Source organism: Misgurnus anguillicaudatus, chromosome 22 (genome assembly GCF_027580225.2).
Source record: "Misgurnus anguillicaudatus chromosome 22, ASM2758022v2, whole genome shotgun sequence".
In the NCBI taxonomy this organism is placed as follows: Eukaryota; Metazoa; Chordata; class Actinopteri; order Cypriniformes; family Cobitidae; genus Misgurnus; species Misgurnus anguillicaudatus.
In genome coordinates this window covers 24,215,562-24,228,829 of record NC_073358.2, presented here as the reverse complement: position 1 = coordinate 24,228,829, position 13,268 = coordinate 24,215,562, and the positions used below count along the sequence as shown (strand labels likewise).

The 13,268-nt window shown below is 38.6% G+C and overlaps 1 protein-coding gene across 5 annotated transcripts in view; it reads right to left on the bottom strand.

Annotated features, from left to right (window-relative positions):
- Window positions 1–13,115, bottom strand: part of epg5 (ectopic P-granules autophagy protein 5 homolog (C. elegans)) — a 39,871-nt gene extending 26,756 nt beyond the window's left edge. For 2 of the 5 annotated variants that reach the window (XM_055199971.2, XM_055199972.2), the window contains exons 1-14: window positions 12,960–13,115; window positions 12,545–12,681; window positions 9,540–10,424; window positions 9,049–9,292; window positions 7,191–7,321; window positions 6,308–6,415; window positions 6,107–6,180; window positions 5,759–5,870; window positions 4,154–4,268; window positions 3,853–4,003; window positions 2,179–2,340; window positions 1,751–1,908; window positions 1,512–1,666; window positions 330–470 (exon numbers count right to left, since the gene is read on the bottom strand). In XM_055199971.2, the coding sequence (XP_055055946.2) occupies window positions 330–470; window positions 1,512–1,666; window positions 1,751–1,908; window positions 2,179–2,340; window positions 3,853–4,003; window positions 4,154–4,268; window positions 5,759–5,870; window positions 6,107–6,180; window positions 6,308–6,415; window positions 7,191–7,321; window positions 9,049–9,292; window positions 9,540–10,424; window positions 12,545–12,598 (2,490 nt within the window). In that variant the 5' untranslated portion in view covers window positions 12,599–12,681; window positions 12,960–13,115. Of the gene's footprint in view, window positions 1–329; window positions 471–1,511; window positions 1,909–2,178; window positions 2,341–3,852; window positions 4,004–4,153; window positions 4,269–5,758; window positions 5,871–6,106; window positions 6,181–6,307; window positions 6,416–7,190; window positions 7,322–9,048; window positions 9,293–9,539; window positions 10,425–12,544; window positions 12,713–12,959 lie in introns of all 5 variants that reach the window. The other 3 variants (XM_055199969.2, XM_073860858.1, XM_055199970.2) reach the window with 3 other exon arrangements.
- Window positions 13,116–13,268: the final 153 nt, after the last annotated feature.

Genomic DNA, 13,268 nt, shown 5'->3' with positions numbered 1-13,268 from the left:
CCAAGGAATGAATGGGGCCAGGCTAAATGCCAACACATTCACAACGCGCTGCGCAAAGACGAAGTGCACGCAATGAAAAAAATATGTATGTATTAATTTGTTTAAGCTGAGGTAAGAACATAGTAAAATATTGAAAAACGGTGGTGTTTCCTTTAACACGTGTCAAAGCAGTGGTGCCTTCGAAGTGCCAAACACATCGGTCCAGCAACATGCAATTTATTATTGTACAATAAATGTCGCACAATAATTGTTTACCTTGATTATCTTGTTTGTGTAAAAGTTTGAATCAAAAACTGAATTGATTAATTGCACAGCTCAACATCACTCACCATGCCTACTTTCTCTATGGTCTCTTTCAGTCTCTCCAACAACACAGAGATGATGTGAGGGTGGGCTGCTGCTATAGCGGCCAGCAACTCCCGACCGACTTTAGAGAATATCTCACGAGTGGCAGTACTGACGTAAGATACCTATAGAACAGAATCGCATCTTAATGGCATGTACAACATCCAAAGTTGTCGTCTACATTGAGGTAAGAGCATGAATGAAGATGATAGTCCTTCAACAAACTCTTGATAGACATTTGGTTGTTTCTTGTTTTCTAATATGTATATGGTAAACAAGTTTATATGGAAAATTTAAACGAAATATTAACTGAATTTTTTTATCTATCCCTTAAAGGGACACTCCACTTTTTTGCAAACATGCTCATTTTCCAGCTCCCCTAGAGTTGAACGTTTGGTTTTGGAATCCATTTAGCTGATCTTCAGGTCTGGTGGTACCACTTTTAACATAGCTTAGCATAATCCATTGAATCTGATTAGACCATTAGCATCGCGCTAAAAAATAACCAAAGAGTTTTGATATTTTTCCTGTTTGGAACTTGACTCTTCTGTGGTTGCATTGTGTACTAAGACTGACAGAAAATTAAAAGTTGCAATTTTATAGGCAGATATGGTGCCCTGCTATTGAAAGTTACTAAGGGGACAATTTTCGGCTGCTGCGTAATATCATTGTGCCCCCTGCAGCCATGTTACAGCAGCAAAGTCCTTGATTATTACTCCAGAATGAGAGTATAGTTCCTAGCCATTTCAGCCTAGAAAATTGCAAATTTAATTTTCCATCGGTCTTAGTACACGATGTAACTACAGAAGAGTCAAGTTTTAAATAGGAAACAAATCGAAATGCTTCAGTTATTTTTAGCGCGATGCTAATGGTCTAATCAGATTCAATGAATTATGCTAAGCTATGCTAAAAGTGGTAGCGCCAGACCCGGAGATTGGCTGGAAACTCAAATGTTTAACTCTAGGGGAGCTGGAAAAAGAGCATTTAAAAAAAAAAAAGTGTAGTGTCCCTTTAAGTTTGTTTGGATTTGACATTTTAATATAAGATTAGAAATGTAACTGAATTTTATTCACTCTCAAAGCTTTTACACTTTTTGTTGAAGCTATAAAACCTTGACAGCAATGGTTCATTAAAACTATAAATATTGAAAACTTGACAGATTGTACCTCATATATTTCAAGCACTATGGTTCTGACAAATTCAGGGTCTACATCTGTGCGCCTGGGCTGAGCCATGTGAGCAAATGTGGTCAAGAGGCAGATTCCATCGGAGCTGTTTATCTCTGACAGCCAGTTCTCAAATCTCTCCTTGTGGCTTGAATCTGAACACACAAGGACACACAATACCAGTGATTTTCTTCCAAATTTCATGCTTTTTTCAGCATCAGATTGGGTGGGCATATTACCTCTGAGCCCCTGGACACAGTCATCAGCACTTAAACTAGAGCTGAGTCTCTCCAGTCCTTCTGTCTCTGCACACTGCATGATATAGAAGATCTTCCACAGCATGGAACTGGACAGTGTGCCATACGGCATCTCAGACATGAACAGCCATATGCCCAGTCTGTGAATGAATGAAGAACTTCCTAAGTTACTTAAGAAATATGCACTGGTAAAGTAATGCCTTCATTTACATTTTTGCAACCCTGCAAACAGAAGTTACAAAGACAAGAAATGATCTATAGACAGAGAGGGTATAGGATATGGGAAAGATGGACACCAGATTTTAACCTAATTCACACGAATGAGCATCACAGCTAAATATCTGTTATAGCTGATGCATTTGTGTACTGTCCATTATTAAAACCTCATAGATTAAGCATAAGCTAAGTACCTCTTGGCTTTAAGCACATGTAGCACTGCTCTAAGAAAGAGATGGTCGAATTCCACCTGTAGCTTCTCCATTGAAAAGGACTGTTCCTGCATTGTGGTCCTGCTCACACCCGTAAAGCTGATGTACTGCGCCCAGTGGTCACTCACATAACAGAGTGTCATGCTACAATGAGTGAAAGAGCATAATAGTTGGTTAAAAGGGTCAAAACTCTACTTAATAAAAATACTTGATACCAGTAGCTAGTGTATAATAGTTTCAGTATTAAAATACTTTCCCCTAGCAAAGTTTAATACACAGGGACAAGAAGTAAGTCATTTATACTGCCCTACAAAGCGAAAGCGCAGTAACTACGCATTTGGTCAAAATTGAGTTAAGGGTTAAAATGGGCTTTGTGAGATCTGTTGTGTCTTGTGACAAAGTCTCCTGGTTAAATTTTGTCCCAATTCAGAGAAATGTGTGTGCCAAAATTGCAGTAACATGTTTGACTGGCTGGTGTAAAAAACTTTAAAGCCATTTTTCTCAGTTTCAGTGTTTGCGTAGATACTGCACTTAGCCTTTGGAGGGCAGTATAAGTAGAGCTATTAAAACATTGCTGTTTTGAAATCTGTTTTTACAATCTGATAAAACAGGAAAGTATTCGGGGGAAAAAAACATGATTACTAAACTATTTTGCAGTTTTGCTTGGTAACAATAGAAGCACATAAGACGGTTATGATGATTAATTGCCCGTTTTATTGCTTTGACATTTAATTCTCATAATGTTTTTGTTTGTTCATGAAATAATTTTCCCACATTGTTGTGATTATTAAAAATGTAATCTTTTGAAAATGTATGTTTTACCTGGCAGTTCATACTACTTATTAAAGTTTTGCAGCATTTCTTTAAATGCTGTTTTTTCCACTGTATTGAATGGCTTTGTAATGTATTTTGTTACACTGTCAGTTAAGAAGCGCCATTAGATATGGTCTCGTTTATACAGGCGTTACAGCTCCCCCTTGTGTTTTTTAGAGAGAGGTGCAATCATTGTGGTGATCTGAAATCATTGCGATGAGGTCAAACAAACGCGATGAGACGATTATTTAATCATTGTGACAGCCCTAGACAGAAATGCAATATAATATATATAACTATATTACCAGTGGTGTATAAAGACCTTACATAATGACCTGTATTGTTTTTATTACTTAGAATGTCAATTTTATTTATATGGCACCATTTCTACAACACAGGTTGACCAATGTGCTTTGCACCAGAGAAACAAATCATTTGCACAATAAAAGATACTAAATATTACTAAAATAAAATAAAACACGACAACCATAATGTATATAATATAAAAAAAAATGAAATATAATATATTTATTTAAGAATGAGCCGTTTTACCTACATACGCCGCGGGTCTATTCATATGGAAGTTGCCCTAATGTTTCTACAGAAGCCCTAAATGGACAAACTGTTCTACAGAGCTTGTTTAGTCCCTACGTTGTCTCAGACGACGACATGTTTGCCCTGTGGCAACTGCCATGAGCTGTTGTTGGCTGCAATTTGCAATCTGACCACCAAACTAAAATTTACACACACCACCTTTAACATTTAACATGTAAAATAACTTTTTAATAGTGTGTTTACGTTTTATAAGAGACTTAAATGAATTTTCTGATTAAGTTTACAAACCGTATCATGTGACCAATCCTCTTTACAAACTGGCGATAACGTGCTCTGTTGTAGGTGTGCAAGCCGACGGCGAGGAGCTCGATCAGTGAAGAGGCAAAAGCAAATATCTTCATCATCTTTTGACTGGTGGTGGCTTGAGGCTGATAGTCGCCTTTAGGCAAGAGACATTTGACAGGTAAATTCATTAGAATTGGTTTTGAACATGTCAACTTTAAGATACTAAAACCATACCGACAAGTATGAAATATGTGAATAAGTTGCAGAATTGTAAGTAATTTCAAGGCCATAATGACAGCCTTACCTTTAGAGCAGATGCCCAGTAAGTGTTTAAAGAGCTCATCAAAGGGAAACTGAGAGAAGAGAGAAATTAGATCATCTTCAGACAGCAGCAACCAGCTTGTTTCTGGATCTTCATCCTGGAAAAAAGGTTATAAAGGTTATGTCAGACCTCTGAAAATGATAACAGAATTTTCATTTTAGTGTGAACTATCCTTTTAAGTCAATATGGTTAATAAAAAAAATATTAATTGCAAAATTGCACAGCTAGTTTTCAGTGACTGTAGGTTGGTGGTATGCATATGTTCTATTATTTAAAACCAAAACAAACATTATTAACTTTTAAAGTCATATGTTGTAATTTCTTTAGAATTATTTACATGTCAAACATAAGGTTGTCTTTGGATAGTCTTAATTTGTTTATTTTTTTAACAAATCTTGATAATACATGTATTTAAAGGAACACGCCCACATTTTGGGAATTTAGCTTATTCACCGTATCCCCCAGAGTTAGATAAGTCCATACATACCTCTCTCATCTCCGTGCGTGCTGTAACTCTGTCTGACCCAGCCCCCGCTAGCTTAGCTTAGCACAAAGACTGGAAGTGGGTGGCTTTAGCTAGCATACTGCTCCCAATAAGTGACAAAATAACGCGATCATTTTCCTATTTATGTGTTGTGATTTGTATAGTCAAACCGTGTACAAATAACAAGGTGATATGAGACACAGCGATCTTTTAACAGTATACATACTGAGAACTATATTCTCTGAAGACGAAGCACTGCCGCATGGGCGGAGTGATTTGCACAATTCTGACCGAACTCTCTGCTCCTCACCAGGGGCTTCTCGTGTGCTGCGAGCAGATCACTCCGCCCATGCGGCAGTGCTTCGTCTTCAGAGAATATAGTTCTCAGTATGTATACTGTTAAAAGATCGCTGTGTCTCATATCACCTTGTTATTTGTACACGGTTTGACTATACAAATCCAAACACATAAATAGGAAAATGATCGCGTTATTTTGTCACTTATTGGGAGCAGTATGCTAGCTAAAGCCACCCACTTCCAGTCTTTGTGCTAAGCTAAGCTAGCGGGGGCTGCGTCAGACAGAGTTACAGCATGCACGGAGATGAGAGAGGTATGTATGGACTTATCTAACTCTGGGGGATACGGTGAATAAGCTAAATTCCCAAAATGTGGGCGTGTTCCTTTAAATATACAGTGTAATTGATTAGACCAGTGGTTCTAAAACTGGGGGTCATGGCCCCCTGGGGGGCCCTGAGATGGTCACATTTTATAATATACATTAATTTATCATAAATTCTGTATAATTAAAACTCAGAAACATAAAGCTACTAACCAACAGCACTACATTGTATACTTTAATATATTTTGTTTAATCCAAATTTTGGAATGTTTATGTCCTAAATTTTCATTGGGGAGCCATTTTGGGATGCACCTTGGGGGGGGGACGCACGCTAAAAGGTTTGAGAACCACTGGATTATACTACATTGCTTGTTTTTCGATAACGTTTATAATATATAATCGATTCCGGAAAACAAAAGTATGAACAGCAATAAAATCATAAGACACTGAGATGCTGAACAACAGAGATGTCACAGACACTCACTTCCTCTCCCCCTTCATCCACCAGAGTCCAGTTAGCAGATGCAGGTCCTGAAAGACTGTTGTTGCCCTTTGGGTCACTGGGCTTCATGTGTCCCAGGAAGTCTGCACGGTGCCTGCATGGTCACACACACACCTTCATATTCAATTAAATGCTTCTATAAGTTTGTTTGCATATATAGCAGTAACCATCTAATGAGTGGCCAACATATGTGACAACATTTTTTTTTCAAATATGCTTCTAGTTATAAGCGTTTTAAATAACACAACTGGTTTTATAGGTCAAACTAGGAGTGAAGATGACAATAACAATTAAATGTGATCTTAATTTCCATTTCCTGGGCAATCTTACCTTACTGGGGTCATGAGAATAGCCAGGGCCTGCATGAAATGATACACTCCAGATGGGTTATCCAATACCTTGATCTGTGGATGAAAAGAAGTTGCAAGTCAATTAGAGTGCTCAGATTTTAATCATACTGTTTATATACTAGCATCACTTTGAGATATACATTAAGACGCAGTAAAACACAATAAAGCTTTGTTTCAGTACCTGTAGGAATGGTACAGCCCATTTCCCCACTCCTCCTGGGCAGCACAGCAGGTGATTTAAGATGAACAGGTGATCTCCTGCAGAACCCACCTCATGCAGCACAGACACCTACATGAAGAAAAGAAAATAGGCTTCATACAAGATAATGTAAGATATAATCTAGGAGTAGTTATATTTTAAGATCATATTAGATGAAAAAAATTTAGTTTTTTATGGTTTTCTCTTATGTAGATAATAATAATTTCTCTTATTACACAGCTTGTTGGAATGCTTGATTCTGATTGGGCAGTCGTGAAATCTGCAGGATTGTTATTCCTAGATATCAACCACTCAAAACTAATAACACACGCTAACCCGGATGCTGCAAATAAATTTAACATGTACATTTTAACAGGTATTTTTTGTATGTAATATCACACAAAAAAATTATTATAAATACGTCTTTTAATAACTTTTATGAAATTATATTTACAAATGAATTAACTAAATAGTGTTTTCGTGACATTAAATCATCCTGTCCCATCTCACAACCAAAAACAGGTTTTCCTTGTAAAAGTTCTGCATTCATTTAAAATTAGTAAATTTTAATCATTATTAAATTATTAATACATTATTATAAATGATTAATAATTGATAATTTCAATCAATATTTAATGTTCCTTACCTTACTAACGAGGTAAACAGCCATGTAATAAGCGTGATAATGTACAGCCAGCCGGTTGTTATCACAAAATAAGCCCCTTCAGTGTGATACAAGACCCTAATCACACTGTCAGGGCTTATTTCTGCAATAATAACCGGCTACCTATACATTATCTCTTACATATCATCAATGTTTATCATGAAACTGATAGCTCATGAGCAGGTGTTTGAGGATCTTTACCAGCCTCTGTAGCCAGAGATGAATGTCAGTCTGAAACTGAGAATCATCTAGAATCCGCCGAGTGAAGATGAACAGCACGCTGATGCTTTCTTTCAGCGGTTGCAAAGAGGAGGGCTGAGACTTTGAACCCGCTAATAGTGTCAATACAAAGCAAAACACACAAAAATCAATACACACCATGGACATTAACATTTAAAGACAACAATACTTTCAGCACCAAAACACATTTTAATTAATTAAAGGAAAACACCACCATTTTTCAATATTTTACTATGTTCTTACCTCAGCTTAGACAAATTAATACATACCTATCTTTATTCAATGCATGCACTTAATCTTTGTACAGCGCATTGTGAATGTGTTAGCATTTAGCCTAGCCCCATTCATTCCTTAGGATCCAAACAGGGATGAATTCAGAAGCCGCCAAACACTTCCATGTTTTCCCTATTTAAAGACTGTTACATGAGTAGTTACACAAGTAAGTATGGTGGCACAAAATAAAACGTGGCGATTTTTTAAGTGAATAAAAAAATGAGAACTATATTGTATGGCGGAAGAGCACTTAGTTTGCAGCACTTCGACCTCAGGCGCAGTAATATTGACAAAAGTTTGAAAGAGAGGGGGAGTAGTCAGGAGTGATGATATTACTGCGCGCCGACTACAATATAGTTCTCATTTGTTATCTGCTTAAAAAAAAATTATTTCGTGCCACCATACTTACCCGTGTAACTACTCATATAACAATCTTTAAATAGGGAAAATATGGAAGTGTTTGGTGGCTTTTAAATTCATCCCTGTTTGGATCCTAAGAAAAGAGTGGGGCTAGGCTAAATGCTAACACATTCATGACGCGCTGTACAAAGATTAAGTGCACGCATTGAAAAAAGATAGGTATGTATTAATTTGTTTAAATTAAGGTAAGAACATAGTTAAATATTGAAAAACGGTGGTGTTTTCCTTTAAGGGGAGTGTGAACACAATAATATAATAGTTGGAAGTTAAAGGTATAGCGGAAGACTTTCGTTTTCCGGGTGGATCACCTATATTATTGGTCATCCCAGATGTCAATCATTCTGATGATATGTTGACATATAACCGTCGTACATGCTCGTCCCTAGGTTCGCTTTCTGCACATGCGCACTTTCACGTGTATGTGTGTTGTGCTACGGTTTCAACCATTCATTGAAGCTCGCGTTTTCACTGTGTTTTTTTCAAAATGTCTGAGGGTTGCAAGAGAAAAAGTGTCTACGAATTGTATGACAAGAAGAAAAAAGGACTATGAAGAAAGAAACAAGACCAGAGTGTTTATGGGAGACTATTTCACATGCTGGCGTGAGCTAATAGGACAGGTTGGGCTTCCCACGCGAAGTTTCTACTGGAAAGGTACATTTTGTCATGCTATTTGGAGAAATCCATTTAAAATCATTGCTAGTAAAAGTTGATGTAAGCTATGATTAGCGATGCTAGCCCTGGCACAAGTCATGAACCGTGCAGACACGGTAAACATGCCGACAGCAACTTGTAAACAGAGCGAAGAGAAGTACTACGCTCCTAAATGCTCTCTCTCTGTCTCGTGCACGCGTTTAACAGGCGTTCCCTCTCGGGAGGAGGGAGAGTGTGGCGCGTGATAATTTTTTTAAAATGTGGAAGGGCGGTTCTTTTAAATAATTCGGGAAAATCTACCGCTATACCTTTAAAAATTGGTGTTAAATGTCTTTACAGTACTTCAACCATTTATTATATATCCCAGAGGTTTTGTTTGTTGTTACAGTTATTAATACAGTACAGAATAATTGACGTCAAGATACCCTAACCACACAAAGCAATGTACAGTTAAGACTTATCAGTGGGGACTTGCCTGTGCTTGTATCTTGTATGGCCACATTTTTAGTGGTGGGGTTACTACTAAGCAAGTGGTAAAGATAAGACTCCACTTGCAGACGGGAAAGGATGGAGGTGTAGGAGTGCAGGGCAACCGTCTGATGGAGTATTTCCGCTTTTGCAGCGAACAGATGTTTTAGTTCAACTATTGCTGCCTCATTCAGTGTCACCTGCTGGTAGCAGTGGTATCCAAAAACCTTGACTTGGTCTGCACACAAACCCTGTAAGAGAAACATTGTGAAAGCATTTACAAACGCAATGACAAAAAAATGTATGGCCTCAATGCTGTGTTTCTTGGGATTAAAGTGTCTAATAAATGTAGGTCATGTATATACAAGTAGAGCTCCTATCTCCTGACCTATAGCTGCCATATTAAGTATTACAAGTTTTCACATTTACTTCTACACACAATTTGCATCCTCCACCTAGTCTTTGTTATAACAATACCACCACCACTATATATCCCACCTGTAACGAAAGCCTTTCATCCTTGAAGCTCCATAGGCGGTTCTGTACATTCTTGCAGTCCGAGTTAGCAGCTTGCAGTTCAGTTTGGGCCTGAGTCAGCTGCTTACGGCACCTCCAGTAGCTCAGCAGTAGCTCGTACAGCTCGTGTCCTTCTTGGTGTGCTAGAATCTGGAACTCAGCTTCAAGAAGCTGCACATTTTCCAGCCAGGAACCCTGTTCCCATATCCGCAGCTGCTCATTGGTGAAGGGAATTATGCTTTGGCAGGACCTTGGCAGCTCTGGGTAAAGCCTCTCCTTGGGCTTCTCCACATCAGCTACCTCCACGGGAACCAAGCTAGGTGGGGAGGATTCCTGGTTAGCTAAACGTAAAACAGCAGGCGCTATCTGACCCGAGTTGGCTGCTAGTGGCAAAAGGGAAGCATCTACCAGACCATAGGACACCGAGTCCTCCAAGATCTGAGGTTCAGTGTAGGCAGCCGGTATAGAGGGATATATAGACGTGACAACAAATGGCTCAAGTACGGGACTAAGAGGTTTTTGATCACTTTGGCTGTGCCGAGCAGATACTAAAGCTGTATCTGCTTGAGGTGGCACGTCTTGAGATGATATAAGCTCGGTGTTTTCATAGCAAGGGGGTTTCTCCACAATTTCATTTGTATTAGACAAGAGCTGCTCTTTTTCTTGGTCCTTTTCAGCATTGTCTTTATGGTCTAGTGAGGGTTGAGATTGGGTTGGGTTCAGATCAGAGGCAGGAGGCACATCAGAAAGACTTAGAGGGACATCTGTGAATTCATCTGTGGACTCAGGAGCCTTTACTGGCTCTTTATGTTCTGTAGAAGATTTAAAAGGCGTTCTAACACTCTCAGGTGGTCTCTCCTTTTTGACCTAATAATAAAGTATGATTTTTTAAATTGATTAAATATTGAATATGAAAAGTAAACATTTTAACGAGTTTAAAGACATAGCACAACATCTTATCCTACAAATACAGTAACATTTATATAACAACATATAATGCCCCCACTAATATTGGCACCCTTGGTATATATAAGCAAAGAAGGCTGTAAAAAAAAATTCTTCATTGTCTAAAGAACCCCTATTCTCTGCTTCATGATTCTTTTGGTGTGTACGTATGTGTTAATACATGTTAATGATCTTTAAAGTTTACTTCCACAGCCCACTGACATCACAGCGCACTGGAAAGCTGGCCAATCGGTATTTTGTGGTCAGTAAGCCATTTTTGTTTTGATTTGGATGTATGTTTTGGATCAGTGTCCTGCTGAAATTCAGACCACAGCCCATTTTAAGCTTTCTGGAAAAGGCAATCAAGTGTTAATTTAAAGGGCACCTATCGTCCGATTCATTTCCTTTGGTGTATAAATGTGTATTAGTGCATGTTAAGGGCTCGTTATAGTCGTGCGTAGGTCCTACAGCCGCCTTTCCACTGCACACGACAAACGACGGCCGATAAGCCGGAAGTCATTCATTTCCTATGGAGAATCGCAAAGGGGTTGCGTGAGGTGCCGACCATCTGCGGATGCGTAAATATCGGATCCGTTTTGAGCGTTGGATCCGTTAAAAAATTTGAACTTGTGCGACTAAACCGCATGCGATATGCCGACCGGAAGTGATGTATTTCATTATATTGCAATCACAAACTGTGTGTGAGGTGAAAATGAAAATGAAATAACTTTATTAGAAACACTTGAATCCTTAAAAAAAAAACACTTTTGATTACTGATAAGTAATACATTATTAATTTAATTTGTGTACATTATTATTTGCAATCTTTGTCATATAGGCATAGCTGTTTATTGTTTCATTCATTTGCGTTCATTTATTTATTTCACCATAGTAAACATATTAGAATGAAGCCTCTTGCACTGGAATGAGCTTCTCTCCCATATACGATTAAATTGAAACTTCATTACGACTGCCACTAGGGGGAGAACTCCGACTGTCGTTTCCGTATGTCGTGTGCAGTGGAAAGGCGGCTTACGGCGTGGCCGCGACGGCGTAGGTTCCGCGTCGGTTTTCATTTATACTTTTGCGTCGTCCTCCGCGTCGACGTGCAAACACGCGCGCAAACCGCTGGTAGGCAGTATCCACGCGTGTAACCACAGTAGCAGCGCGACTGTCACAGAAGAAGCAGCTTGGCAAGTTAACCCACAAACGAAGAAGAAACAGCAACTTGTTGTGTATGATTTGAGAAGACCAGCAATAATGGAATTAAATAAACAGTGACTTTTGTTGCAGTTTATGTTAAATCACTCCTCAACTTGGCTCATCTTTGTTTTCACCGTCGCAAACGGAAATACCTATGCTATGACGCAGCTTTTTTTACCTGAGGGGAGGGGTTCTGGTGGAACAATCACAGCTCTTGCGGTCCGCGTAAAACTGACGCGCTGTTAAAATTTTTGCGAGGTGCACGTCAGGCTACGCAGAGCTACGCACAGGCTACGGATAGCCTACTTACGCACGACTATAAATCCCCCTTTAACAATATGCAAAAGGTACATACCCCAAAGTAAACGATGAAGTTGGTTATTTTCTCCAATGTAAATCTCTTTTCTTGGACTACAACAAACACACAGATTGTAGGCAACAGTTTACATCCTGGGACTGGTGATGTAAACAAGACCGACATTATCATAATTCCTCCCACTTGGACTCACAAAAATAGGTGCCCTTTAATATTCATTGGTATTTGATAGAGTCCACCAACATATTTAACTGTGGGCAAGAGGTACTTTTCCATATGGCTACCATGTGTGCCAACCCCACCTCTGGTTTTTATTGCAAAAAAATATATTTTCATTTGAGTTTCATTTGACAATAGAACTTGATCCCATTTGATCATAGGAGTGCCAATTATTGTGTTTTGTTTGCAATTGTTTATTTCCAATGACAGGCAGCAGAATATGGTTAATATTTTTTCACAGCCTTTTGCTCATATTTACCAAGGGTGGCAATATTAGTGGAGGGCACTGTAGATAAATGTTCACCTGTGACTTTCCACTGGATTTGGACTTTGATTTTTTGGGTCTCACAGCTTCCATCTCCACAGAGGTATCCACATGATCATCAAAACATCCTTCTAGATTCACAACAGCAGCTGACTCGACAATTCAACAACAACCACCTATGGTGTAAGTCAAGACATACAACGGAAACTGTTTGCAACATCCATATTAGAAACGAAACCGAACTGACAGAGACCAAACATAAAAACCCAAACAATTATAATATCTTGTGGACAAACGAGTTGATCGAGTTTGCTCAGAGGGAAAGTATATCAAGTGGGTAGACATAAACAACACATTTCTGATGTATACAATACTATATGACATATATGCTCTTAAAAACAAAACAAATCCTTTTAGATTCGTGCTATGTGAAAGGAACATCAGCATAACTCACCTAAATGATAATATTCTTAAAAACAGCAACTGTCAGTCTGTTGCAAAGCTTTGGTGGTGCTGTCAAATCTTGATGTTTTGTTTTGTTCCTGAACGCTATCGCAATACAGGTCACGTGTCTCTCCACCCTTCTACGGCCAGCGAGAAAGGACACAAAGCGAAACTTGATTCTCTACAAAAACGTACATTTGTTTCCCCATAAATAACATATTCTAAAAGCTTATTTTACCTTTTTATTTCATTATTAGATCTGGTATTATCTAACAAAGATTGCCTGAAACTCTGGTTTCCATTAGTTTTGTAAGGTGCG